The sequence below is a fragment of the Gambusia affinis genome, linkage group LG21 (assembly GCF_019740435.1).
Source record: "Gambusia affinis linkage group LG21, SWU_Gaff_1.0, whole genome shotgun sequence".
NCBI lineage: Eukaryota > Metazoa > Chordata > Actinopteri > Cyprinodontiformes > Poeciliidae > Gambusia > Gambusia affinis.
Window position 1 is genome coordinate 20,847,234 of NC_057888.1, and position 27,915 is coordinate 20,875,148.

Genomic DNA, 27,915 nt, shown 5'->3' on the forward strand with positions numbered 1-27,915 from the left:
AGTCTCAAGCTCTCATGATACTCCACCTCCATTTCCCTTTGGAGTTTATCGATCCGACTCCTTCTTTCCCTCAGAGGGTTGTTTGTTAAGTGAGTGGTCATCCTGGAACGAATGCAGCAGCACGTGTGGCGGAGGGGTGTCAACGCGGAACAAGACGATCCTTCAAGAAGCAGAGCCTGGTGGGGCGGCGTGTGTTGGACCACTCAAACAGCAGACCGTCTGTAACACCAACAGCTGCTTACCTGGTAAAGCAAACATACACAGAGAGAGAGAGAGATAAAGATGCAGAAAGTGATCGTCTATGAACTGCTTTGCATCGGTGTTCATATCTGTGGAACTTTTAAAATTCTCATTGTATGACAGAGAAACAGTGTCAGAGTTAAAGATGGAAGGAGAAGCTAAGTGCAGGATACTCACTGACACACTCTATGCAGTCTGACTGAGTTAGAAATATCTTGCACTGAAGAACAGACAAGAATTTAAGTCTATTGATGTGCAAAGAAGGTCCAGCTTTGATAACGGTGTAACGTGGTTCTACAGAAATATTGCCTCATGGGAGTTCAGTACAAATGAACCCCACCTTTCAGATTATGCAGTTCTTTGGGTTGCTTCTAATTCCATACGTATGGGTGTACACAGGTCGTAAAATGAAAAGGAATGATGGATAGTTCTGCAAGGCACATTATCCGACTGCTTGTGACATTGTAAAATTTGCTTTGATGTTAAAGACAAATACATTAAAGGGGCATTCACACCTCTGCTGTTTAGTCTGCTTTAATCCAACTGTAGTTTGTTTGCCTAGAAAGTTGTTTGTGGAGGAAAAATCGAACTCTGATGGAACCAAAAAAAAGTGAACTCTGCTCTGCTTAGCAACATGGGTTTCTGTTTGGTTGAAGTGAACTCTGTTGCCGTTCGAATGTATATGTGAATGCCAAGCAGGTTTGACACTGCTCCAATAGCAGGAAGCTAACAAATGCGTAAATGGAGAAATGTTTTGCGTTCTTCTGCTGAAGATAATAGAGAAATCCCAAGATTAAAATCTGACGCCAGCCCATTTTTGTTTTAACTTGGTAAAGAAGGAAGCTGCGCTCTGTGTCTCCTTCAGAGGTTTATATGTCTTTTCCTTCAGTGGGTCTTGGTGCAGCGCCCCCACAGGCGAGGAGGTGAACAAGTTTTTCAAAGGGTTTGGTTCGTTTGACTCAGTGCAGTGTGGAAGTGAACCACAGCAGCTGAAAACATAACAAATGTTACAGTTTTGGTCCCCAGTCGAACTGAGGCTAGTGAAAACACTGTATGTCTCTGTTTTCATTTCCGGCTGTTGACATATCCCACCTTGTGTGTTGCAGAGTGTCCCAACAGGCAGGTTTACAGCAACTGTTCAGCTTCTTGTCCTTTCACATGTGAGGACCTGTGGCCACACACCCAGTGTTTACCTGTACCCTGTGCCTCCGGCTGTTCTTGTCCTCCTGGACAGGTCTGGACATCCCTTTGTCTCCAAGTGTTTGTGCGTTTTATCCAGCTCCTCTATCGCTGTCAGTAACCATCTCATTCTGTCTTTGCTAGGTGTTGTATGAGGGCTCCTGTGTGCCTCATGCAGACTGTCCCTGTTCATCACTCTCTTTGCCACCTGAATACCAAAGCTGGAACACAAGCGGCGAGGGCTTTACGGAGGTTCTGCTGCAGCCTGGAACAGTTATTCAGCACCGCTGTAACACATGGTAAGAGACGGGCTGAGAGGTGTTGATTACCGTTATGCATCATTTTAGGATATTGATCCAAAAAAATGAAAATTAAGACACCTTCTTAAATATTTAGTTCTTTAAAAAGAAATGTAATGTCTTCTGTTTTTATTTTTAAAAAGATAAGTGATTTAATCTGTAAAAAATAGCTGTTTTATTCATTATTTAAACAATGTCTGAAATGAGATTTTAACCTGAGGGAAAAGTAAATACAGCCACGTCTTTAAAAGCTGGTCTTGTCCCCTTTAGTGGCTTTAGCTAAAATAGCTAAAAATATTTTAGCTTGCTAAAATTAAGCTAGTTTAGCTACTAGTTGCTTTAACTATTTTAGCTAAAATAGCTAAAAAGTGACTATGTTCCTATAAAAACTTTTTTCATCGTTCAAATTTAAAAAACAAACGTTCGACTCACTTGTTTAATAATGGCATGGATGTTAATAAAACAATGAAATAATCAAAAAACTAAAGTCTTGGAAAAAGACGGTAAACTCTTTCAACATCTTTTTAAAAATGTTTTATTTAACCTTTATTTAACCAGGTGACTTAAGATAAAAATGTATATTTCCAATACAACTTTGTCACCTCCATCTTATATTTTATTTGACATTGTTCTGTCTGCTTTATGTTGTGTAAGATGAGTAAATCTTAAAAATGAACAGAATCCGGGATTCTGAGGAGCGTGGTGCTTTTATGTCCGCTTGTGAAAATCTCCAACTTTTCGATTAAACAAATGATTAATTAGTGAGATCTACTCTTCCTGTTTGTTGAGTCACTGATGAGTTTCTCTTCCTTCCAGCGTTTGTCGAAGCGGAGCGTTCAGCTGCACCTCAGAGAGCTGCGACGGTGAGCTGCCAGAACCTTTCCACTAATGAAAACAATAACCATGTCTGGCTGAACTCTCAGCACCATGATGGATTAGATATTTTACTGTATGTATAATTACTGCCAGCTGTTTGAACAGTTGGGCACGATAAAGGAGCTGCAGCCGTATCAATCACAGCTTATGAGAGCCATTACTGGCGCTTTGGTTTTAGAAAAGGATCCTGACGGCTCTTTTAATGTTGTGAAGTTTTAGGACAGCATAAAACCACAGCAACTTTTTACCCGTAAGTCCAACAGCTTTAACTTGCTGCAGGAAGGTAACTGTTGAGAATGTGTAATAAAACCAGCTGTGGGGCTCGATAATTTTTTTTTTTTCCATTTTGTTCCAGCTGGTTTCTATGCAAATTGCATTTGGTGACTAACAAACAGAAGGAAATGTAACAATGAAGTCAGAGGTGACAAACAGTTGCTGGAGTCGTGCAACGTGAAACGGACAGAAAGGATCAAAAAGGATTTCTGCTCCTCTACAGCACCTGACATTTTCATTGATTTGAGGTCCTACTTCACCGTTTTTCCCAGCTGGTGTTGAAGTTGAAGAATGGCTTTAATTTTAGGCGGCTGCGGATCTTTCACTGTAATTGTGCCGGGGCTTTATTTTTTTATGCAAGTAAATTTGCTCAGATGACAGTTCTCATTCATTTGCTGCGGCGGGTAAATTAAAGTCTGAGCGAAGCGGAGGGAAAACACGGTCTCCGTTTGTCACGCCGCGTAAACATGTGGTGCCGAACGATCACCGTGACGCGTTTCACTTTGCAACAATGCGAGTTTACTGGTGGGATTCAAATTAAGGAGGAAAAAGGATGAAGATGCAGACAGGATCAGAAGTCTGTGGAGCGATAATGAATTGGTAGGGAGAAGAAAGAAGAAAGAGAGTGATGGGATGAGGGGGCCGAGGGCCTCACAGCAGGCGAATGCCTTGGCAGACTCAGCAGTGTTTCATCAGGGAAAAGGAAAGTAGCATAAAGAAAAAGTGGTTATTTATCGTTTTATCTCTGTTTCTTGTACAAGATGGGATGAAGAAAATTAGCACATTTTTATATTATTAGTAAAACATTAATTTTTAAGTTTTTAAAGGTGTACGTAGCTCATTAAGGGACTTTAGAATTTTTTTAAATTTCTTTTTAAAGTTGTGAAAAGTTGAATGCTGACATTGAAAGGTTGGACAGCATTTAAAGATGCTTTGAAACCCCTGGGTTATTAAATCCAGGCTTTGTTCTTTGCTAAACAACAATATATGTAACTTTTATGTGAAAAAAACCCTGTTTTTTGCATATTTGCTTAAACTGTCACCATTTTATGACAGTATAATATGAAGCATATAAACTGTTAAAAGAGGGATGTCCTCCATCTTCTCCCTGAGCTGCCATAGCCATCTGATTAAATTCACCGCTCCCGGTTAGAAACAGCCAATCAGAGCGAGGAGGAGGGGCTTAGTGCTGTCAATAATTTTAATGATCTGCTGCCAAATATGCAAATGGCAGAAACAACTCACCATTACAGGATAACATTTTATCTGCTGTCATCACAGGCTATGCTAACTTGATTTAGCATTCATGCCAGACTCTCTCTAGAACAGGGGTGCCCAAAGTCGGTCCTGGAGGGCCGACTTCCTGCATGTTTTATTTCTCTCCCTGGTGGCAGTAACAACTTTTTCAGCATGTGAATGTTCCTCTTAGGTCTTCTAACGAGCCATCATTGGATCCAGGTGTGTTAAACCAGGGAGAGAACTAAAACATGCAGGATGCCGGCCCTCCAGGACCGACTTGGAGCACCACTGATCTTGAAGAAGCTGTAGCATAGCAGAGAACAGGGGAGGGATGATCAGCATAGATAAGCATGATTAACAGTGTTAAGTCCAGCCCCCTGCACTCTGATTGGTTGTTTCTCATTAGTACTGGGTGAAGGCAGAGGAACTTGAGATTTTTTTTTCCCACAAATTTTCTGTCACATATCATACTGTCACAATATGCAGAAAGTTTCAACAAATACTTAGGGAAAAAAAATCTGAAACATTACATGCTACAGATCTAACGACTTCATCTTACATTTAAATATTTGTCAATATACGACCTAAACATACTGCGTGAAGTTGCTCTGACCCGCCTTGCTCTGCCCTCGTCCAGTGGCCTGCCAGTGGTCCAGCTGGTCGCCATGGAGTCCGTGCTCGGCCAGCTGTGGTACCGGCCAGCAAAGCTCCACCAGACGGGTTCTGCAGCCCAGCCTGTACGGCGGAGCCCCGTGTGACGGACTGAACATCAGGAGTACGGCCTGCGCAGCTCCTGACTGTGGTGAGTGTCTGAAGCACAGAGTTAGGAACATCGCCTTACAAAAGCATTCATACTTGTTGAACTTTTCCACATTTTGTCACCACAGGCACGACAAAACCCTTTCACAGCCCAAAATCTGAAAGATGGAGCCTCTATTTATGTTTAGCCCCATTTTATGGAGGGCCAAAATGGACAAAGTTGGACGAATAAATAGATTTTTAATTATTTACTATCAATTCTTTGACTTTATCCACCATCTGTCTGGATGATAATGTCCTGCTTCTTTGTTGTTTGCTAATTGTAAAACCTTTCCAAAGAAAATCCTCCATTACAACAACTGCCAAGATTTTTAAAGAGTAGAAGAGTTCAATGGATCAGTTTAAAAAAGGGCTAATTAATACCAAAGCAGCAGACTGAAGAGTTGTATCTTTGGAAAATGGAATGGAAATTATTGAGCTTGTTTTAATTGATCATGTGATTAATTGTTTGTTGGAACAGGCAACAGCCCTGAAAAAAAATCTTGACCTGAGACCTGGTGGAGTTTTGTCTTCCAGCAAACATGCAGCTAAACATGCAGACTTGGCTGTAGCTGAATACTGGATCAGTCAAAGGCCAGACTGAAATCGAAAGGAATTGGAAGCAAGGCTTAAAAACTGGGGGTTCAATAAATCTGCCACAATTTCCTAAATTTTGGGTGATCAGCTGATACTTACTTGTGAAGCTGATCTTATCCATCTCTCTGAGTTTTTTAGAAAAAAAAAAAAAAAAGATTTCAGACTCTCCATGTCCAAAGCTGGTAGAGATTCATCCAGAAGTGGAACAGCTGGGGGGGATTTACTTCACCTCCCTTTGCCTCCCTGTCACCCTGTGCAGCTTGTCCCAGTGGGGAGCGGTGGAGGCGGAGCCGCCCGGAGGAGGAGGAGGCCCCGCCGTGTGAGAGGAGCTGTGGGGACATTTACTCCACACCCCCCGCCAGCTGCAGCCGCTTGGCCGGGGGCTGCGTGTGTCTGGAGGGGCTGTACCGAAACCCGGAGGGTACCTGCGTCATCCCCGCCCTCTGCCCCTGCCACGACCAGGGTGTCCTGCGAGAGGTACACACACACACACACGCCCACACGCATACACACCATAACCAGACCAGTGAAGGCCTGACGGCCAGTAAAGCTGGCAGCTTGTTCCCGTTTTAACCGTGTGACTGCGGTGTGTGCGTTTCGTCCGCATCGTGGTGTTTACTCATGAAGAAGGAGAAGAAGAGCCTGTTGGAAGATGAGCGATCAGGCTGAGGGGCCACATTACACCACAAGGCCTCTCCGTCGCCGCAGCATCATCCATTATGCAGCGGGGCCCCGTGGAAAGCCTGTTCTCCGGCCGCAACCGGGCAAGCCTGCCAGGAATTATTCATGAAGGAAGGGATATTAGAGCGTTGCTGAATTAATCACACACTGACAAGAGTTCTGCTACCCTCACCTTGATCAGCCTTTCTTCTCTCTCCCCCCCTCTCTTTTCTCACAGGTCGGCTTTATTTCTCTCGTGGAACAGCTGATTCTTTCCCTCTGAGCTTTCTGTCTTTCAGTCTGTATTCCTGCTTTCTGTCACACAGGGTCGACTCATGTTCTTATGAATTTATTTTTGGACCACCAAATGCCTGCTACATGGTACGGCCCAGTGTGAGCAGAAACTTCTAATGAGGGAAACTTTTAATAAATAATGATTAAGATTGAAATGAATGGAACTGGCTCTGATTTTGAGTAAATAACTGGTTTGTATTGAAGTGAATTTGATTATTCTATTAAGACCTGATTAGATTTAACATAATCCATAAAACTGGATCAGGTTCTCATGTAGTGTGGAACTTTTATAAACAATAGTTTTTTTTTAGTTTTTTTTTTTACTTTTACATATTTGTTAAAACTATCACTATGTGGTGACAGTGTAGTATGAGACACATATTCTGTGAAATAAGGAGGTTTCTTTGTGCAGTCAATCATGCTAGTGTATGGTCATTGTGCTAATTGGTTGTGGAGGTGGAGGGGCGCCATTATTATTGTTTTTTTTTCTCACAAGCAGCAGCAGCACATTAGCAAACACACATCTGCCGAGTTCATCACGTGCCACGTGCATACACTCCTAAGAACGACTGTAAACAACACAATGGAGGAGCATTGTTGTGTTTCATTCCCTCCTGAGGCCAATTTCAAGGGATCTAATTGCAAAGTCAATTTGTTTTTATTTGCTATAAAAAGCTGAAGGCAACACAGTTACTTGAGTGTGCTATAAAATAGGAGAAAAATATGCAATAAATAGAAAAGAAATTGCTAAAAGTACTAAAGAACTGTATATAACGGAGCATGTTATGGGTTTGTTTTGTCTTTTCAAATAAAAAAGTCAGGTCAGTACTATTAAATGTCTTACAAAATCCCTCAGGGATCTGCTGAACCACAGCACTTTGTTATATTTGTAAAGTTGAAAAAAAAAACACAAGTTAAACGTAGAACTCTTTTTATTTTCATTGACGATGGTTAGAATGAAAAAAAAGTGGGCTCCAGAAAAATGAAAGCAGAGAAGCTGCGTTTGGGAATGAAAGCGAATTTTGTAGGTTCCTATTTACATGAAACAGCCTTAGAAAAACCTTTTGTCAGGAGAAACAGGGCCGCTTCACCAAACGCCTCAACCAGAGCGCCACAAAAGACTTCAGGCTCCAATTGATGTTAACTAGGCCAGTGCACAATATTAGGTTTTGCAAGTTATGTTCAGGGTCATGTTTCTGTTATGATTTTCACATCGATTATTAATGATTCCACACTAACATTAACCATGAGTGGCAGAAATGTTTATTTTCTATCCTGTCATATAAAATGTCATATAAAAACTTTGATTTTACTAGTGAATGTAATAATGCGTGTGTTTTTTGCTGTGTGTGTGGCAGGCGGGATCGGAGTGGGAAGAGGGCTGTCTTTCATGCAGCTGTGTGAACGGGAGGACGCTGTGCCAGGCGAGGTGTCCTCCACTTTACTGCGAAGAGGTGAGAGCCAGAAATGAATAAAAGCTTTACATAACCAGCTGATGTGCTGCCAACGCTAATATTGCTTCTCCAAAATGTTCACAGTTAGAACCTTAGATTTTCCTTTATATCAGGTATAACACTGGGCTTATGCTAAATATGTCAAAATACAGCCTTTCAACAAACCATTCAGTCATAACAGAGCAGAAACAACATGAATAATTTGTCAATACTAGATCATTTATAGATATTTGAACACTAATTGGCTCAAACAGCAGTGGAAATAACAAACTACATGCTGCCATTCGCTCACCAGGCTGCGGTCTCTGTTTGACCCCACAGCCGCAGATATTTTGTTCCAACATGTTTCTACAATTAAGTCTTGTGGTTCTAAATCTAAATTATGCAGGAACCATAACCAAGTAATGGTTATTTCACACTGACAGATTTTGAAGCCAACTCGCCGCCATCAACTGACCGCAACTGCTGCTGGTTTTTCCCAACTGGGAACGGGAGGAAAAATCAAGCAAAAAATCAAGTTGTGACTCAGAATTTCAGACTCGTTTTTGCTTTAAGACTAGGAAATTATTCAAAACTGTAAACAAGAGCAGATGTTTTGGTAATTCAGCCATTATAAAGTACATTTTATGAAACCAGGGCAAAGACAACAGCAGAGAATAAAACCATTGCAATGGCATAATCTATGCGCTAATCTGCTAAATATGCTCTCATGTATATACGGACTTTCACTCTTATTCAGACAAAACGTGATAAATAAAGCAGAACTCATTCATGTTGATGTAAATTTAATGCAGAGTGCTTATGGTATTGAACAATAAACATGATTTTCTTGTTGAGGATCAACAAACCCAAAATAGGCCATGATTTTATAACAACTGGTTGTCATTACAGTTAGAGAGCAGCTGACATAAAATCACAGACTACACTGACAGCAGGTGGTGTGAGTCAAGATTAGTCAGGAAGTTTGATGACTCAGCAGTTAAAGAAAGCGCTGTCATGGCGACCTCTGTTTAGTTATTTAGGACAAAATGCTTTGAGTAATGGCATTCAGAGGAATTTGCAGTTCATTTTGCTGTGCTCACCAATACTCAGGAGACACGTGGGACAGCTAGCTAAAAAGCTAGTTGTGCTAACCCTTAAGCACTGATCATTAGCTCTGCTAGCACTAACACGCTATTCCATCACAGTATTTAGCAAAAGCTAATGTTAAAACACTGAAGTGCTAAATTTAACCATGGGCTACAACATGGTATATCAACCTCAACAGAATCAAATTTGTCGTTGCACACCTACCTTAGATGAAACAAGGAGAAAATGTAACTTCTCAGGCCTCATAAAAAATTTCCCCTTGGAGAGCAAGTTCAAAATAAGCCACAGCAGGCAAAATCTGCCGTCTCATTCTTGACACTGTGATCTGAATAGGTATTTTTAGCTCATGGTTGCTGTACGTAGGCAGTGATGAAAGTAAATGGGCCAATGCAATGATTCCGCCTGACACTCTCAAATTCCTTCCTGTTTTCTCGGAGTTATGCCTCCGTGAAGTTGCACCTCAGTCAGTACGGAAAGGTCATTTAATGCCTGCTGGTTTCCGTCTCAACACTTCTTTCTGTCAGCATGCAGTTGATTTATGAGTCAGCTTTGAGCTCCTTGTTCTGGGTAGTTTACTCAACATGTTATCAAAGCTGGTGAGAAAACCTGTCAGGAGGTTTTCCTCTCAAACACCGACTCTTTGTCATCCGTTAGATCCAGACACGGATGATTATACAACAAACACATTCGATGAGTTTTCAAAAGACTCAAATGTAAACATACAACCTAAAGAATATTAGGATACTTTAATACTTAGACGTCCCTTAGCAAGATGCAGAAAAACTACAGATTCTTTTGTTGAAATTCACAAGCTGAAAGAACTAATTGCACACATTTTCAATAAAGTTAAGGCCATTCCAGAGTGATGATGTTCCAAAGCCAGTGCTGACGTGTGTTTGGGATCATTGTCTTATCCATTTCTTTTTAATATTCCTTCCTCTTTGTGTAAGGTACCATTATCGACTGCACTGACCGGCCGGTCAACTGAACAAAGAAACAACAAACATGCAGGCAGAGAAGAATGTGAAGTGTTTTGTTTGGGAGACCCAGCAGCTGATTTTAGTTTGGCCTGACTGGAGCGTTGGAAAGCAGATACATTCTTTCCTCTCTGCTATGGCCTGGAAGGGAGCCACCGTATGAAGTTATTAACTTTGTTCTTTTACGACATCAGTCTCATTGTTAGTTAGTAAGTGGCTGAAAGATCTGTAGATTGTTCAATTAAACAGAGGGTTTATAATCTGTTGATGTTGATGTTTTGTTGCCTGTACTGGTGGAACTGGATGTTCATGGCTCTAAGATTGTGAACATATTATATACTGAAAATCTGCATTAATGTTTTTCATATTATTCTTGTTTTAACAAGACATTGTGTGTTGCATAAACCTTTTACGGATAAAAAGGAACAGCTCCAATGCGTTTTTATAAAGGCCAAAAGTAAATAATGATGAGTCTATGTAAAGTCCTGACCGGCATTGTAAGTATTTTACATTAACCTCTACTATTATTCCATTTTCCCCCACGTTTTCCCATATTAAAAACTCCAGAACCTGAAGTGGTCTTGTGGCACAGCGGAGGATAAAAGGGTTTTTGGATGTATGTGTATGTTTAGGTGTCACAGAGCAGAGTAGGATGCTGAGGTGACTTTGGGATGTGGCAGCCACAATGCCAAGGTCTACTCTTAGACTTCCTCAGCAGCTTTTGTCAGCCCTGGGTATCACACAGCACCACACATTTCATTGTCTGCATGGTGACTGTCCTGCATATCTTCTCCTTTGCAGTGTCATTCCTTCACACTCCCTCCTGCGTGTTCCTACAGCCCTGTCTCCTGCGTACTATTTTTAGTCTCCTCATTTGTGTCTTGTTTTTGTCCCTTTTGCCATTTTTCACCCTGGTTTCTCTAGCATAGCTGTCCTGCTACTGGCCCCAGTTGAGAAAACGAAGAAAGCAATATTGTCTTGTAATTCTAAGATATGTCCTAGAAGTTTTCTGAGAAAAGTCAACAATTTTTTTTTTCTTTTTTGTGTACTGTGATCCAAGACCGATTGAGCATCTGCCTATGGAAATATTCTACCAGCTTTGCTCAGTCAACAGTAGCTGCGGTTGACATTTTGAAAATGAATTCTCGTAATGGAAACACGCTGCTTTTGAAAAAAACAAACTTGTTTCTTTGATGGAAAGTTTGGACGAAGTGATTTCTTTGGCCGTATCAACATTGGTTGTTTTTCCAAAATGTTAACAGAAGCACTTTTTTTTTTTCACATCACACGAGTCACATGATCAACAACCAGATGTTACTACAGGCGCAGACCATGAAGAAGATGATTATAGGAAGTAGTTGTAGGAGGATGATGGTACAGCATGTTTTTTTTTAATGACTTATCGTGTGCACAAACTTTGTCCTGTGTGATTCTAATTGCGTTTCTTAATGGAAACACAGCAATTGTGAAATTGTGTTTTTTTTCACTGCTGTCTGCCTCACACAGAAACAAGTAGCCATGCACCCTGACTTTACAACTGATCAAAAATGAACAGCTAATCTAATCCAACCAAACTATTAGAATAATCTAATATGTTTGGAAAGTTAGAGAAAACACTGAACACTCAGATACAAACTTATGCAAGCAGAGGGAATCTCTGGGATCTTCCTAGCTGAAGGTCAAAAAGTTCACCTTTCCAAATCGGGCAAAGTCTTCAGCAGTTTTCCGTCCACTAAAACATCTAAGAAACATGGGACTGAAATTATGGCTGAAAAATCCCACAACAGGAAGAACACTGGCATCAGAGCATCCAAACACATACAGGATGCTGTTGCTGCAAGAAGAAAACCAATGTTGTACGAAGGTAGTTCTCTAAAATACAAGCAGAGGCTCAATATTTTTATTACTTTGATTTTGATGAGATAACGTTTAAGACACGACCAAGAAAAACCTAAAGTAGACTTTTTTTTTTAGTTGGTGGTAGAGTTATAGATTTGAATAAAATGATCTGAAAATGATCAAGTGGAAAAATTATTGGCAGGTTGGAGGGAAGTTAGGTAAAGCTTTTATCCTATTAATTAAAAATATATAATACAAATAACTTCCAAAGTAATTGACATCACTGATGTGGTCCAAATGTGGTGCTGTCACTCTGAACAGAACAAATAACGGGACGTTTGTTGAAGACTTGAAGAATCCTATTCTATTAACTGGATTTCCTTTACCCTTCTGATTAATATTAAAAATGCAAACAACATAAAAAAAACAACTAACAATTCCAACATCAGTGTCTCCCACATTTTGCTTTTAATATATCTATTTATTTGTATGTAGCTGCGTGATATTTCGGTCCCACAATAACAAATTTCTGGATAAATTGTTCCAGAAGTTATTGCGATAAACTAAAATGTTGTTGTTTTGAAACTATATGTAAGTCATATGATGGTTAAAAAAATGTAATAATCATGCAAGAGCAAATACTGACAGATCACTCCACTTTAAATTCTAATGAACATTTAACATTGGAACTGGAAGACTTTTTCAATATACAAAATAAATAAACAAAACAAGTGAAATGAATTTTGAAGTCTTTGTAAACAAAATTCTCCTTCGAAATAAGGGCTAGTTGAGACTAAAGCATAAAACTCAAAACTTTTACCATACAGTTTTCGGTAGAAAGAGGCAAAAAAAGAGATAAATGGAAATTAATGAGTTTGTTTTAAGTTATCATGTGATTAATTGATTAATTGATTTTTGCGACAGGCCTAATAATATTCTGACTTCAACATTTATGATATGGAATATTGATCTTCCTGCCTACTGGATTGACCTCAATTTGCAGTTTTTAAAAGTTACACTGTAAAGAAAAAAAAAAGTCTTCAGTAGACAACTTGAAAACTATGCTAAAGTAATCATCATCTCCTTCTCAGGGGGAAGTGAAAGTGGAGGAACCAGGCAGCTGCTGTCCAGTCTGCAGAAAACAGTTCCCAGGTCAGTGCAACATGCAGGAAGTTAGCGTGTGTCTGGACACGTGAATCATTCTCTTCCTGATGCTCTCATTGTCATGTTAATCTGTCTCTTAATCGGCACGTCAAATACTCTGTCTCATCTTTCAACTCTTTGGGAGTTTATATGGATTAGCAGATGATGCTAATGTGACGCTAACTGTTCTGACAAGCACATATTGAAACAGCCTTTATAGTGATGGCCTCCAAAGCACTTCAGTGGACGTGAATGCTCCATTCTTCATTTTCTAAAAGGGTAAAAACCGAGTGCTGCAGTCTCCAATTAGTGAGAGATTACTTTACTTAGCCTGCACTGGGGCTTTAATCTGTCTCCCTGCGGAAGAAATGTCACATGCTGTGAGGGCAAGGCAATGTCACTGTGCTCTCTGCTCTTCCTTCCCCTCATATCATCCCTCTGTTTCTTCTTTCTATGCAGAAACTAAATGATTCTGTGCTTTTGCTGCGTTTCCTCGTCTTGTCTCTCCGCTGTTCTCGTCCTCGTCTCTGTTTCCACCAGGTGAGCCTGGGGCGGAGTGCAGGCGCTACGTCGAGGTCCGGAACATCACCAAGGGAGACTGTTGGCTTGACAACGTGGAGGTCAGCTTCTGCAGGGGACGCTGTCTGTCCTGGACTGATGTCATCATGGAGGTATGGGGAGATGAGATGAATACACCCACACACACACACACACACACGTATACTGAGAATCTTTCTGTGTGAACAAATGACCGTCATACTCACGACTATAAAATTTTATATTTAAATGTTATATACTGGTGAAACCTGCTATAACCTCAAATTTCTTCATTTGGTCTATAAAGCTTGATCACCTCACGGTTCTTTGTGTGCTTTTATGAAATAAAACAAAGTTTAACACACAGATTTGTCTAAGCACTCTCCCAAGTTCAAACTAAGTTATCTGATTGACTTGGAAGTTACACATGTCTTCCCAACAAAGGTTCATGATTCATTAATGGATAGATGAGCCATGGGAAATGCATGTACTTATCTTGTTTTTCCTTTCTTCTTGTTTTTGTCTTTTCATCCTTTTAAAACAGCAAACTCATCACTATGGTGACTCGAATCTTCCTTGGCATCTACACATTCATTGTTGGGGGGAAAAATAAATAAAAATAGTCCAGGGAGATGAGTAAAAATAAACATCAGCTCTGCCAAATGCATCATAATTTCTCGTTACTGTAGCAACCCGGAGTTTGAAACGGTGACTAGGCAGCACAGAAAAGTTTTATTTTCATTCACCAAGGGCTGAACTGTTGTCTGGTTTGAGGATGTTTTAATTTTTCCATTAAATGGACAACATAAATAAAAGAAGGTGCTGTTAGAGTTTATCTTTTACCAAAACATTGAGTGGTTATTGTTCATTTTAAACAATTAACTTTGACATTAATTTTGCCCTTTCCCACTGACTCAAATTAGACGCCAGCTTTTGACATTTGTTATGTTCCATCCTTTTTACGTCTGAGATTTTAGTATCCACCCCTGTTTATTGAGTGAGCCACAATCACCTGGTGAGGAGAAAATGAATTGTCTGCCTCATGGGTGACATAACTACTTCCAGAACTGGGCCATGTGCAGGACAGATCTGGCATCCATCCATCCATCCATCCATCCATCCATCCATCCATCCATCCATCCATTGGCTGTGGTTCACATCCAGTTTGCCATGCCAGAGGTTTGCCAGATGTGCCAGCAGAATGCCAGATCAGGGCCTGGTCGGTCTGCTACGTGGGTGGCTATGTAGCTTATCTATCTAGCTAACTATCTCGTACTATCTAGCTAGCTAGTTATCTCTTTCTGTCTAGCTAGTGATCTGGCTTGTCTATCTTTCTATTTAACTATATCTAAATTTGCTCTATTTCTTAATGTTTAGAGAATAGTAAAACACATTTTCACTTATGCCACCATTCATAGCAAGAAAAGCCAGCGTGACAGCACTTTTAGCTTCAAAACAAGGGTCCTCTGTTTCAGTCTGGTTCTCATTTTACTACCTCCTTCCTCTCTTCTCTGTTGCTTTTCTCCCTCCTCTCTACATGCAGGAGCCCCACCTCCGCTCAGAGTGCGAGTGCTGCAGCTACAAGCTGGACCTGGTGAAACCGGTCCGCTTCCTCAACCTGCAGTGTGCGAGTGGAGAAAGTGAGCAGGTCTTCCTACCAGTCATTACCAGCTGCGAGTGCACCAGCTGTCATGGTGAGGAACACTGGGGCGGGGGGGCCAGGGAGGTGGGGGGGATTTGCATATCTGTCTCTCATGTCGGTATGAAAATGAGGCATATGCTACGACTGCACACAAAAGACAGATGAGTGCACAGTGCTCACTTCTAGCCAACAACATGCTTTTCAAACAAAGGGAAAGGTCAGAGATGTTTTCTTATAGACCATTGTTCTTCATAAAGCCACATTAATTATGCCTTTTCCTCATCTTTTTGAAGAAAGAGAAATGAAAGCTGTGAGATAAAAAAAAAAAAAAAGAAATTCTTGCATTAGGAAGTTACAAAGAAGCTAGGTAAAATGTCATTTAAAATAAATAAGCTACAATATTGATTTTTCTTTTTAAAACTTTCCAAAGACTTAATTGCTACTCAATAATTATATAACTCCACTCATGTTTTAGTCCAATTATCCAGTCAGTGACTCTGGGCTCAAACATAAACATAGTCACTGGCATTTTCACATATGTAGATGCACATCCACTGAAGTCTCGGTTAAACAGGCGTTAACTTGTGATGCTCCTGAATAATGAAAGCAGAGCTCCGACCTGTGAAGGAGCTGCATGTTGATCCATTAATCAACCTGGTTAATTGCGTTAGTTAATTGGAAAGCATCACTCCCCATCTCCCACTGCTACTCCGCTGCACACATTACACCTGACGGCTTCACTTTTAGGGACAATCCATCTCTAATGCACACACACACACACACACACACCCACGCACGCACACACACACACACTCGCAAAAATGAGAGCACATGTACAGCTCTGGAAAAAATGAAGAGACCAGTTAAAATGATTTTTCTGTGATTTTACTCTTTGTAGGTTTATGTTTAAGTGAAATGAACATTGTTCTTTTATTCTGAACTACTGACAACACGTCTCTGAAGTTTCAAGCAGAAATGCAGTATTTATTTGCAGTAAATGAGAAATGCTCAAAATAACAAAAAAAGTTGCAGTGTTTTCAGACCTCAAATAATGCAAAGGAAACAAGTTCATGTTCAGTTAGAAGCAACAATACTCAGTTTGAACTCAGGAAGAGTTCAGAAATCAGTATTTGGTGGAAGAACCAGGTTTTCAATGAGGTTCAGTGCAGTTTGCAGTGGGCTCCTAACTTTTTCCAGAGTTGTCTATGCTCACACAGACGCCTACACACACAGACACACACACACGCCGACTTGTATCACTATTTGTGTGGACTTGCATTGACTTCCTTTAATTTCTCCAGCCTAACCTTGACCTGAAACTCAAACTTAACCACCGCTTAGTGTAAAACTAACCCAAACCACAATTTATATTTTTCTGTCACCAAAAGGTCCAAGCATCACCAGTTTTAGGCCATATTTTGTTCTTACCACTGCAGCTTCATTTCCGTTTCCTCTCTTCACAGGAGGCGACGTATCCAGACGCTGAGCTGAGTTTGTGGCTCAAGTGTGTGTGTGTGGACGAGTGTGTGTCAGGTAGGGTGGGAACAGTCTGAGCCCCACGCCGAGCGAAGCAGCATTCTGGCAGCCAGCTCTGTGATAAATAGATGTTTCCAGGATGAGCAGATGGATGGACAGACGAGTGAAAGTGGCTCTTGAAGGACACACTGCGCCGCGTAGTTTCAGTCGTAGCTTCAAGTTCTTGCTCTGCAGCTTCTTCTGCCTGTACAGTCTTTTTCTACTGCGTGTTTATAGTTTGATCCAAGTATGACCTGTTTACGCATTAAGAGATGTTTCATGAGTGCCTTATGTCTGCCCTCAGTCTTCTTGTTTCTAACTGTTGAGCTTATCAATAAAAAAATTTTTATTCTGGAAGTTATTCTCCCTGTCGTCTGTTTTTCATCGATTGTCATGACTAGTAACTGACATGAGGAAATCCGAAATATTGAGTGACTCAGCATTTTCTCATCTACTAGTAGGTAGTGTGTCATGGCGCTGTGATGGACTGTAGAGGTGAAGAACACAGACAGACATGAAGCAGGCAGAATTTAAAGACAAAAGAGAAAATTAAAAAAACCCAAAACAAAACAAGAACAACATAAAACAAGAAGAAACCATCATGATGGTGGTAACAGGGAGGAGAGCAGGAAGTAATAGGAGGATCTGACCAATGAGAAGCCAGGTATGTTCGTAACAAAACAGCCTTGTTTTCTTACCGTCTTGCATTAAGTGAGTCTAAACTTCTCCTGCTTTTCATAAATTTGAATTCGCATTACTCCATTCATCCTAACTGAACTGGTTTGAGTTTACAGGCTGTCTTGCTCACATATTGCATAGTGTGAGCTATGCTGCGAAATCAGCAAAGGTTTCTATGCTGATTAGAGACCTATGCTGTTTCTATAGGTTTATTTAGAGCTTAAATTTAGTTTAAGCTCTAAATAAAATTTTTCCATTGAACTGAGAGCAGGGCTTCATGGTGACCGCTGCAAAACATTCACTTTTTTTGTTTGTTTTTTTTTGTTTTTGTTCTTTAGCCACTTTGTAACTAATTTGTTGATGTTCTTGATTAACATCAACAAATGTTAACCATTTGGTTGGAATCTTTCGACATTTTGAAAGCCCCCTGTGTCCCTCCAAACTTCAACTCTCTGGCTAATGTCTTGACATTCTACTTCAAAATTTTGACGTGTTTTTTTTTTTTTGTGCAGAGCTGTTGACGCCCATTAAATCATTTTCCTGTTATTTCCCTCCTGAGATGATCATAACCTCGATCATCCTTGGATTCAGGAGCAACGTAACGTAACACAGTGACATTTGAAGCTGTGAACCCTGAACATAAACCATGGTGTCATCAGCATACAGATGGAATTAATAAAACATGCTCTGAGTGGCTCCATGCGAGGCGATGTGTTAGCGTTTAAACTTTTATTATCATCATGTCATTGTTTATTTCCTCATATCTTACTGGTTCAGTTCATTCTTGTTGTTTGTGTTTTTGATTTGTTTCATTAAATTTGTGTTTTTCTCTGTTTGCTGTTTTTTTAGGTTTATTTCTCATTCTCTTTGCTTGTTATTCTCCTCTCCCTCCCAGCTCCTCCTCAGATCCCCAGCTGCATCCACTCACCTGTAATTAGCTCTTCTGGGTCCTTTTGTACTATCAGCTTCAAAGCTGACACCACCTGATATTTGACAAAATGGCCGTCATGTCCCTGGTTTAAACCTTTATCTGTTTTAGAAGCACTAGATAAGAGAGACTTTAGCAATAAATAAAAGCAAAATCCATCGTTTCTCTTTCTGCATCCTATATTTTTATACAGTCTTTAAAAGATCAAGAACAAAATACATCAGTCGCCTGCCTGAGTCCTATTTTTTCGTCCATTCAGGTTCAACATAATCTGCTATTTTTTTTCTCCACTTATGAAAGTTTAAGAATTTTTATGTGGATAGTGAAATGTTGCAAGAGTACATCAAGGATCTGTGATGAACAAAAAACCCCCCAAAACAAAACAAGCATTACCTTGTTTGAAAATAAACCATATTTTTCTTTTCCTCCTCGTTTTCTCTCTCCTCCTCCATCCTTCCCTCCCTGCTTTTCTCTTTTCCTGACTAAATAAGGGAGTTGGAAGGAGGGGAAGCTGTCCAGCCGGCTCCCGCTCGCTGTAACAAGATCACCGACTGATACATTTTTAATACGCACCAAAATGTCACACTTTGGTGGATGGTCTTTCTGCCTGGCAGCAACTCGTCACGTCACGTCCCGCCAGTCCTTCCGAGTCCGATCACAGGAGTGAAAACGGAACAAACAAAAGGAACAGACTAAGATACGGTCTGTGTGAGAGTTAACATCTCAGTCAAATACACGGTGCACTGAAGGGAACGCAGAACCGTTTCATTCTGTCAACGCGCTTCATCCAAACGCACAGCAATAATGTCCCACTTTACTTGAACGCACCATCTCCAGCATGACGGAAGGGGGGAACCCCGGCGGTGTGACGTAGCTCAGCAGGCTGAGTGGTGAATCCCCGTTCAGCCCCTGATGAAACCAGGTGAAAGCCGCGCCGCATTTCCACAAAACCCGCAATAAAACCACAAAAAGAAAATCTGGCGCAACGGAGAAGGAGACGCTTCGTTTTTGCGCAGGTGCTTTATTATTTTTTTCCTTCATTGTCGTGAACGATAAAAACCATTTTTCCCCCTCTAAATTTGAGAGCATGCATGGCACAGAGCGGAGCAGGGCAGTACAATAGAGGGGAGAAACCGGGGAGGTGGCTCGTGCGTAAACTGCATTTTTTTTTTTTAATATATATATATTTTGTGCGGCTTTAAGAAAGAAGACAGGTGACGCTGCGGAACACCTGGTAACGTCAGGCGTCCGTCTCCAACCTGCTGCTGCAGGTGGTGGAGGAGGAATCCGTCCAATCTGATCTGCCTGGCCGCCGCGCCGCCCCGGGCCTTCAGTCCCACCTGAGCGGGCTTCAGATCCGGCCTCTTTCATGAGAATCATTCCAAAGCTGCATAATGACACGCGAAGGCGGTTATTTTTAAACCATTCAAATGAATTCCTGTTTTTGTTTTGGGGCCTGAAATGCTATCAGGACAGGTGAGCGCGCGAGCGGCTTCGTGTCCCTCACCAAAGGTGTGTGGTGGGCAACGCTCCGATGCGCAAAGGGTTAAAAAAAGAGGCGCAGCTAAACGCCAGGGGAGCTGAAGTCATCCGGCAGCGCGCACAGCGAGGAGGAGGAGAGATCCACAGAACACCTTCTAAAACACACACACACATATATTTATATATATACACACACACATGCAGGACGATTCAAGCTGTCGACCTGCGCGCAGCTGTTTTCCTTTAATGATCACTCCGCTCTTTTTCCCCCCTCTGCAGCCAAACACCAGGAGCTTCAGAGGCAAAACAAAGAGAAGAAAGAGGAGGTGGAGTGAGTGAGAGAGAAATAAATAGAAACGCGCAGCCCAGCGCCTCCAACTATGGCTCCAACGGTGATCATCAGAGAACTCGCCCAGTCCGCCTCCAAGCAGCGGGCTGACGCGCAGCATGAGCGCCGCGCTGCGCTCCTCCGGGTGTGAGAGAAGCATCGGCGGACCAGAGACGGACAGCCGCCCCGCTCCCGGCCTGGAGGCTGGAAGCCACTCGAGCCTCCGCGCGTTACAGCGCGCCTCCTTTCCAGAACTCTCTGATTTTTTTTGGATTTTTTTATTTTATTATATATGTATTTTTTCACTCCTCAAACCTTCAGGAGTCAGAGCCCACCTGAACACCCGGGAAACTTTGCTTCCCTTCTCCCATCCAGATCGGCTGCCAGGGTGGAGTGGAACGCAGTGAGCATCGCGCGCTCAGCGGGGCTTGAAGAGCCAAACTCGGTGTGATCTTATCCAAAGAACCCGGAAAGTCTTTAAAAGTCCCGGCGGCCACCGCTGCGAAGATGCCGGTCCGGAGGGGCCATGTGGCCCCGCAGAACACCTTCCTGGATACTATCATCAGGAAATTTGACAGTCAAAGTAAGAGCAGAGTTTTCGTTTTCTTCTTCTTTCTTTTTTCTCCTTCACGAAAGCACAGAGCTAATCATTTATTAGCTGGTTGTTCCAACATGCTGTTGGCTGATAGAGACTCTGATGAGGCTCCACTGGAGAGAAATCACTGATGAATATATTAAGATTTACATTGACGTGTAAAAAAAGGAAAAAAGACATGAATTCACAAAATAAAAATCACATTTCCTTTAGAGTTGATGACTATTTAAAATGATTGTAGCGCAAATACCTTTAATTAATAATAAATAAAGTAAGTGAATTCATGGATAAGAACGGAAACATCCTGATTTCATAAAACGCTTTTCACAATAATTGCACCTTGAATTCCAAACAGATCTAATCAGTTGATGTGTTCAGGTTCCTTTTGCTGTTCGGTGACTGATAGAGCCTCATGTTGAGCTCTTTCTCCATGCACAGCCAACTTTACAATGGATTAAAACAGGTGCGTGTGCCTGTGTGCGCTCGCGCGCCCGTGTGTCTGAACTTAAGCAGAAATCCTCTGGGTGCGTCGCTGCTTCTCTTCAGCCCGCTGGACCCTTGTTGACTCGTGTTTACCTGATCCCAGTAGTTCACGTTCGGCTTCTCTGGATGAAAAGCTCATTTCCGGTAACCGATTTATTCCAGCTCACTTGGCAAAGTTTATTGCTTTCGATTTCCCGCCCTGACGCGTTAAAGTCATCTGGACTGCTTGCAGGTTTCCCTTCCTCAACAATCCCACTTTGCTCCACAGTTTTAGCTGCAGCTCATGTAAAGCATCAGTTGAATCACCGTCTTTGTTGTGCTGCTTAATAATCTTTTCCATTGTGGCAGCATATATGTGACCTTGTTCAGAGCCCCAGTTTGTTTCAAATTTTAACTGCAGACTGTCTGGAAATTTGGATTTGTTCATGGAAATGTGTCAGAATGACATGTCGCTTATATTTCCCTGTACACAAACTTTTAACTCTAACACAAACTTCTCACGACTTGGTTTAATCTTCTTTTTTTTTGGTTCTTTGACTGATAAAAATAAATTGTTAGAATTTTAAATTCATGTCATTTTAACATGACAGAAGACGCTTAAAGAACTTATTTCAATTTCAACCTAATTTTACCGACTTTGGTCAATTATTTTCAAAATTTGTTACTGTGTTGCTTTGACTCCCTTGCAATAACTAATTTGTTTCATTTTTTTAAAAAAAAGTACAGCACTTTTAAAATGCTTATGAGACACTATACAAGAAAATCCCATTTTAGATTAGAGTTATCAAAATTAATAGTTTGCACCTGGAATACTTTAATACTTAATGAGTAATATTCTTCATCTGTCAGATTCCATTATTCTCACATTGGAGATCACAGATCAGTTTGACTGGATGGAACCGTTTGTCCAACATTCATCTCAACAGTTTTTGTATATATATATTCCACCTTCATATATTTGGCTAAATGTCCCTAAGTTGCCAAGGCATTTACTGCTCTCCAGAATCAAGATTTGATGTGTCTGAGATCGTCGTTCTGTAGGAACATCCATCTGATCTCATGATGTAAAGTTGAAATTCTCTCTCTATTATTCCAACCAATAATCAATGACTTATTTTTACTGGCTGCAAAAGATCCCCACATCATGATGCTACCACTACCATGTTTGACAGCAGAAGCATGGCTTTTGGGTTTGACTGCTGCTCTTCCCGTCATGATGTCCAAACAGCTCGATATGTATTCTACTGACTTTGACTAGTCCACATCAGCACATTCGACCTTAAAGTGTTTTACTTTCTTTTCATGTTGATAATGTTTCTCAATTAGATAAAGTGACTTCCTCCACCGGCATTTTTTTTTTTTTTTTACCCTGATGGTCACTGTTTTGGTCAGGTGGTTGAAACCTTAAAAAAAGTTTGGTTTTCCATTGGGGCAGCAGGCAAATGTTAAACTCTTAGAGTGAGGCACAGCTCCTCCTCAGATCTGCAGCTTCCAAGCCTCTGAGCCTCTGAGCTTCTGTTTCCCCCTTCAGACTAGCCAGTAGTAATTAGCAAACACCTGTTGGAACTGTGCGTCAGTTGAGCTCATTGTAGGAGCTACTTGACAGTAAAAAGTTGTTTAAAAAAGTTGCAAAAGGGCAAATGGAGGAGCCATTTTGTGGTCACTTCCTGAAGGCGGAGTTTCAGAAAGAGCAGGAGTTTCTTAAAGAGACAGTAATGCCAATTTAATTACTTAAATTTAAAATTTAGTGCAAATTTTAAGGCATTAAATTATGAAGTTACATTTCTTTAAAGTCATATTTGATGTCTAGTGCATTTTTATAACAACTGAAGGTAACATATTTGCTCGATAGCATCATTTTATTGCACAACGTGTCTGGAACTTGCACATTTTAAAAAGTGTTATTAATTCAAAAGATCTAAATTAATAGAATATCCATGTGACAATGAATACATAAAACACTATTGCTGCATATGCCTGAGAAAGACAAAGAATATGGTAATTTAATTTTATTTACTGTATTTGAACTGAGAAATTACACAAAAATATAAATATTTTGTTTAGTCTTAGTTTAATGTTTATGTAAAAAAAAAAAAATGAAAAGGAAAAAAGTTAAACGAGTCCAAATATCCTAAGAGACCATTTTTCAGACAGTGTTCAGATGATGACGTTCAGTATTTAGTATCAGTTTTGACCCGACGCCGCGGCTGTGTGTCATGTTACTGTCTTTACTGCTAGTTAAAGAAGCAACCTGCTGAACATTAAAATGCTACCGGGCACAGATTCAATTATTACAGCCTCATTAATTGCATGAAACACTTTTAAGTAACAGACTTTTTCTTCTTTTTTTTTCACGTTTTCTTCACCCTGATAAAAAGATCTATAAGTATCTATATACTTTTCAGAAAGTCCCTGGAGGCGTGGAGTTAAAGGTCGTCTCCGTTTCGGCGTGCACAGGTGTCACCCCTCCTCACGTTCCTGCGGCGTGGATGCAAATTATTCATGCTGTTTCCGTCTCTGGACGTGAGAGCGGACTGGGAACGTGCCGGAGCGGGCCCCGAAGGCACGATTCCTCCATTAGCTCAGCTCATGCAGAAGATGAGGTCAATGAGGGCGACGGCGTCACGGAGGAGAAAGCGAGGCGTGCGCATCAATAAAAGCACATCTAATACAAGTTTTCATGGCCAGGGTCGACGGTGTCGGGGTCCTCTGGATGAAATGTGCGTGATTTGACTGGGACATCTCTAGAAGGAGCCTCCTTTGTGACTGTGGTTGTACTCTAGCAGCTCAGTGGTTGAGCTGTTTAGATTGGGGAGCAATAAGGTGACGCCTCCCTGTGTTAATCAAAGACTCGGCTGCCGAAGAGCTTTCAACAAGGCGTCACAGGCGACAAGCATTCCTTCCGTTTCTTCAAAGCTGCTGCACGAGTGCAGTCAAGTTGAATAATTTACATTAATCCTGCTGTGTTAATATTTCCTTCATACTGAGCGTGGATAGCTCTGTAAAGGTGAACATTTTCTGCTGCTCACTGGAACACTGCGGAGCCACTGAACTGTGATCAGATTTTCAGCAAGAAGGTTTTTCTGTAACAGGTTATTGCTTATTGAGAGCACCACGTTTAATACATCCTGTTTCCAGAAAGAATATTTTGGGGAAAAATAGACAAAAGTGGTCGATGTGACTTGAGGTGCGTTATGACACACCAGTCAGTATCCCAGGTCTAGCCTGGTCATTGCCTTCTTGGTCCATTCAACCCGATTTTAGCCTCCCTTCGTTGCTCTGTTTGGGATTTTTCCCATGGGCTTGAATTCCTCCTGTAGATTTTCTACCAGGCCAATCAGCAGCCAGAAGGAGAAGTTGAGAATGATGACAGTTTTTCTTTAGAGTTGTTGTCTGCCTGTAGTTTTAACAGTGGCAGTTGAGGAAATGAACAAAGCCGTTTGGTCCGGTGTTGGCCACACTGTTGCCTAAATGTCTCCTCAATGTCCGTCAGTCAGGGCTTGACCCACAGCAGGCAACATCGCTCTCTCCCCATTCGGTTCTTAAGGAACTTGTCCGATGAGGCGACCGTCGCTTGCCTTCCTGCAACCAACCGGAGAAATTTGTGCGTGTGAATTTTGGGGCTCATAGAAGTGCACATGCCAGCTTGCGATATGATGCGAGAAAGCTTTTGTCACCAACATCTCATTGGGTTCACCCGAGTGGCGGAGATCTTCGCCTGTTGCTGTCATTCGTTGCTATCCATGTGTTGAGCCCATTTCATAGTGCGTGTCACTGTGGAGGGCACAGTGACGCCACGGCTCAAATCTTTGAAGAGATTTGAATACACATATTCAAATCTCCTCACAGTGTCAAAGTGGAGGTCATGCAATTCTGAGGTCGTTGTTCTCAACCACAAAAAGATGGACTGTTCTATCAACAGGCAATGTCTGAGAAGGTCAAGTATCTAGTTGTTCATGAGTGATGGCAGAACAGAGTGAAACACCAGCAGGTGTTTCTGCTGTAGTGCAGGTGTTCGCTTTGTAACGGACAAAGAACTGAGCCATGACGACTAGAAGAAGACATACACTAACCTGGCTAGAAACCACTTAAATGAGATTAAAACTAGATTAAAATCTGCTCCCAAAATTATCACGTCATTTTGTGTAACCTTCTCAAGGAAAATATTTTCATCACTCAAACCATAGCTTAACGTCCTGTTTTTCATCGTTTCCAAATAAAACAAAAAAAAGTAACTTAAATGTCAAGTTTTTAATTAGAGCATTCTTAGAGCGTGAAGCCGGCCGAGTGTTTTAACAGGAGGCTGTGCTGCTGAACGTGTGTTGATTCAGTTCCTCTCAGGAAAAGATGTACGATGGACTTTAAAGGTCCTTTTTCTCACCGATCACTCACTTTCCAGGCAGATGGCTCATCGAGGAGCAATGAGCTGCACAGAAATAAACAAGAAGCACAACTATCCCTGGTCTGAATCGTATCTGTTTCTAACTAAAAGAAAAGAAAAATAAAATAGTCAGGAAGTAGAGCTTCCAGACTGAAGTTTATTTATTGATTCCCATATCAATGTTGTGGATCTAGTCATGGTGCAGGTAACAAGACTTTCCAACAAATGTATTTTTAATGCATTACACTGCAGCCTCTAGTCTACATGTTGGACTATGTGTTGATGTTGTGGTGAAGTCTGCCGGCGCGCTCAGAGAGACGCTCACTGCTTTAACCCTAAACCCCTACAGATGTCTCTGTGCAGATCGTACATTTAAAGGTTGATTGGTGCAATTGATTGGCAACCAGTTAAATTGATCTTGGGGGTGTTGTTAGTGTGTCTTTTTGTTGGCTCTGTGATGGGTTGGTCAACCCGCCACTATATTTCCTTTATCGAATGGATTCCACTCCCTATGAGACTCTCGGTGTGAAAGGCGAGCACAGGAAATGAGGAAGTGCCTCCTTAGAGGAAAAATGATCATGACAATAACAAAAACCAACAGCACATCACCAACTAAAAGGTTAATGTGTCCGATTGTTCAGAAAACGTCTGTGGTCCAAACGGTCATGTCGCATTTCTCCAACTTTTACGACATCGATGTGAGACGTGTCATAATTCTGACACGGTAAATCCGGATGAATGGATGGCTGAAAATAATAATACAGAAATTATGAAAGAGGTATGTGTTGGCGAAGTGCACTGCAACACAATCCTAACACTGTTGGTTTTGACTTCACGTCCAAACACACTTCTTTACATACGTTACAATCAACAGTTGTGCTTCCATTACAAATGTGCGCAAAACATTAATACCCCAATAATGTTGAAAAACACAATTTCAGAGTTGAGGTGTTGCACCCATTAAATAAGAAACACAATTAAAGTCGCACATAATTAAGTTTGTTCATGTGATAAGTTATTAAAACCATGCAGTGCCAACATCCTCCCTCTACTTCCTGTCATATTCTTCTTTGTGGTTTCCACCAGTGGCAACATCCAACTGCCACAGTTGGAAACAGATTCATTTAAGCAGAAAAAACGTTTTTTATTACAGTTTTGTGAAATAAACCCATTTTTTTATTTTTTCCCCTCCAGGAGGTCTTTTGTGAGCTCTAGTGTCCTTTATTTGAAAGTAGGCTGACAGGAAAGGGGGAAGACGTGTGACAAACGTTGGCCGGGTCCGGGAATCGAACCCGCGACGAGGACTGAAGGCCTCCAAATGTGGGTCGCGCTATCCCCTACGCCACCACAGCACACCCCGAAATAAACACATTTTGATGGCCCTAAAAACACCTCATTCTATTGCCCAAACTTTCTATGAAAAAAATAGGGTTTTTTTAAATTGGCCTCTTCCCATTAAGCAAATTTATTTTTAAAATGCCAAATTGCGCAATTGTATGGTCAATGGACCCACAGTTAATGTTTCACAAAGGTCATTGCTATTAGCCGTGCTTTCTTTTTATTAGCTTCCTTCGTCTTGGTATGATTTTGTGACGATGCAATCAATTTCCATTACTCAACAACGTGCACTTGAGCAGGTTTCTTAGGTTAGGGGTCACAGTTCACCCAGAACTCTTAATGCGGTCACGGAGGGGAAAAAAAAATTATATATATATATATATATATATATATATATATATATATATATATATATATATATATATATTTCAGCCAAAATATTGGAACTGATCATCAAGATCTTAAGTGCGAACATAGGCCTAGTTGTTCCTGAATATACTGATTCATTTCCTTTCACATTATGTTTTAAACGCCACATACGTCTAGTTGGCTCTTCCAACAGTAAAATTATCCAAAGCACCAGTGGCAACATCCAGTTGTTTCTCGTGACTTGTGTGATGTGAAAAAAGTGTTTTTATTACAGTTTTGTGAACTAGTTTTGATACGCCCCAAAACAAAACAAAAAAAACCCTCCTCATCCTAGTGCAAAAACCTTCTATGGAAATATGAGTTTTTTAAAAACTGGCCTGTTTCCATTCAGCAAATTTATTTCAGGAATGTTAAATTGCGTAACAAAATTACTCAGCAATTAACTCATCCCAACAGGTTGAATATATACTTGTGATCCACTCAATTCTCAACCCTACTTAAAATGTATGGACTAGACTCCACAGTATGGTCCCTGTCAGGAATCTAACCAACCAGCTAGATGAGGTGGTTGAAGTACTCCTGCTGGAATACACAGATGAGAGTTGTTCATGTATTTGGTTGTTTTTTTTTTAGAATATGTGTTATAAGTGGTGACAGATGAGTGTGTGAATCTCTCTCATAC

At 41.0% G+C, this 27,915-nt stretch overlaps 2 protein-coding genes and 1 long non-coding RNA gene across 5 annotated transcripts in view; 2 read left to right on the forward strand and 1 right to left on the reverse strand.

The window, feature by feature from the left end:
• The window catches only part of sspo (SCO-spondin), an 84,721-nt gene extending 67,709 nt beyond the window's left edge, over positions 1–17,012 (forward strand). For both annotated transcript variants that reach the window (XM_044104293.1, XM_044104294.1), the window contains 11 exons: positions 75–245; positions 1,347–1,474; positions 1,564–1,718; positions 2,535–2,581; positions 4,744–4,908; positions 5,761–5,978; positions 7,814–7,909; positions 12,906–12,966; positions 13,498–13,628; positions 15,038–15,188; positions 16,600–17,012. In XM_044104293.1, coding sequence (XP_043960228.1) covers positions 75–245; positions 1,347–1,474; positions 1,564–1,718; positions 2,535–2,581; positions 4,744–4,908; positions 5,761–5,978; positions 7,814–7,909; positions 12,906–12,966; positions 13,498–13,628; positions 15,038–15,188; positions 16,600–16,622 — 1,346 coding nt within the window. In that variant the 3' untranslated portion in view covers positions 16,623–17,012. The remainder of the gene's footprint in view (positions 1–74; positions 246–1,346; positions 1,475–1,563; positions 1,719–2,534; positions 2,582–4,743; positions 4,909–5,760; positions 5,979–7,813; positions 7,910–12,905; positions 12,967–13,497; positions 13,629–15,037; positions 15,189–16,599) is intronic.
• Positions 121–5,753, reverse strand: LOC122824093. Its single transcript, XR_006369447.1, has 3 exons — positions 5,601–5,753; positions 4,701–4,916; positions 121–242 (listed from the first exon to the last, which is right to left on the reverse strand). It is a non-coding gene; the product is annotated as an uncharacterized LOC122824093 (long non-coding RNA).
• A 2,141-nt stretch (positions 17,013–19,153) lies between the features above and the next one.
• Positions 19,154–27,915, forward strand: part of kcnh2b (potassium voltage-gated channel, subfamily H (eag-related), member 2b) — a 206,754-nt gene continuing 197,992 nt past the window's right edge. Inside the window, exons 1-2 of one of the 2 annotated variants that reach the window (XM_044104366.1) lie at positions 19,154–19,273; positions 20,019–20,650. In XM_044104366.1, the coding sequence (XP_043960301.1) occupies positions 20,575–20,650 (76 nt within the window). In that variant the 5' untranslated portion in view covers positions 19,154–19,273; positions 20,019–20,574. Of the gene's footprint in view, positions 19,274–19,838; positions 20,651–27,915 lie in introns of those variants that run through there. The other variant, XM_044104365.1, reaches the window with a different exon arrangement.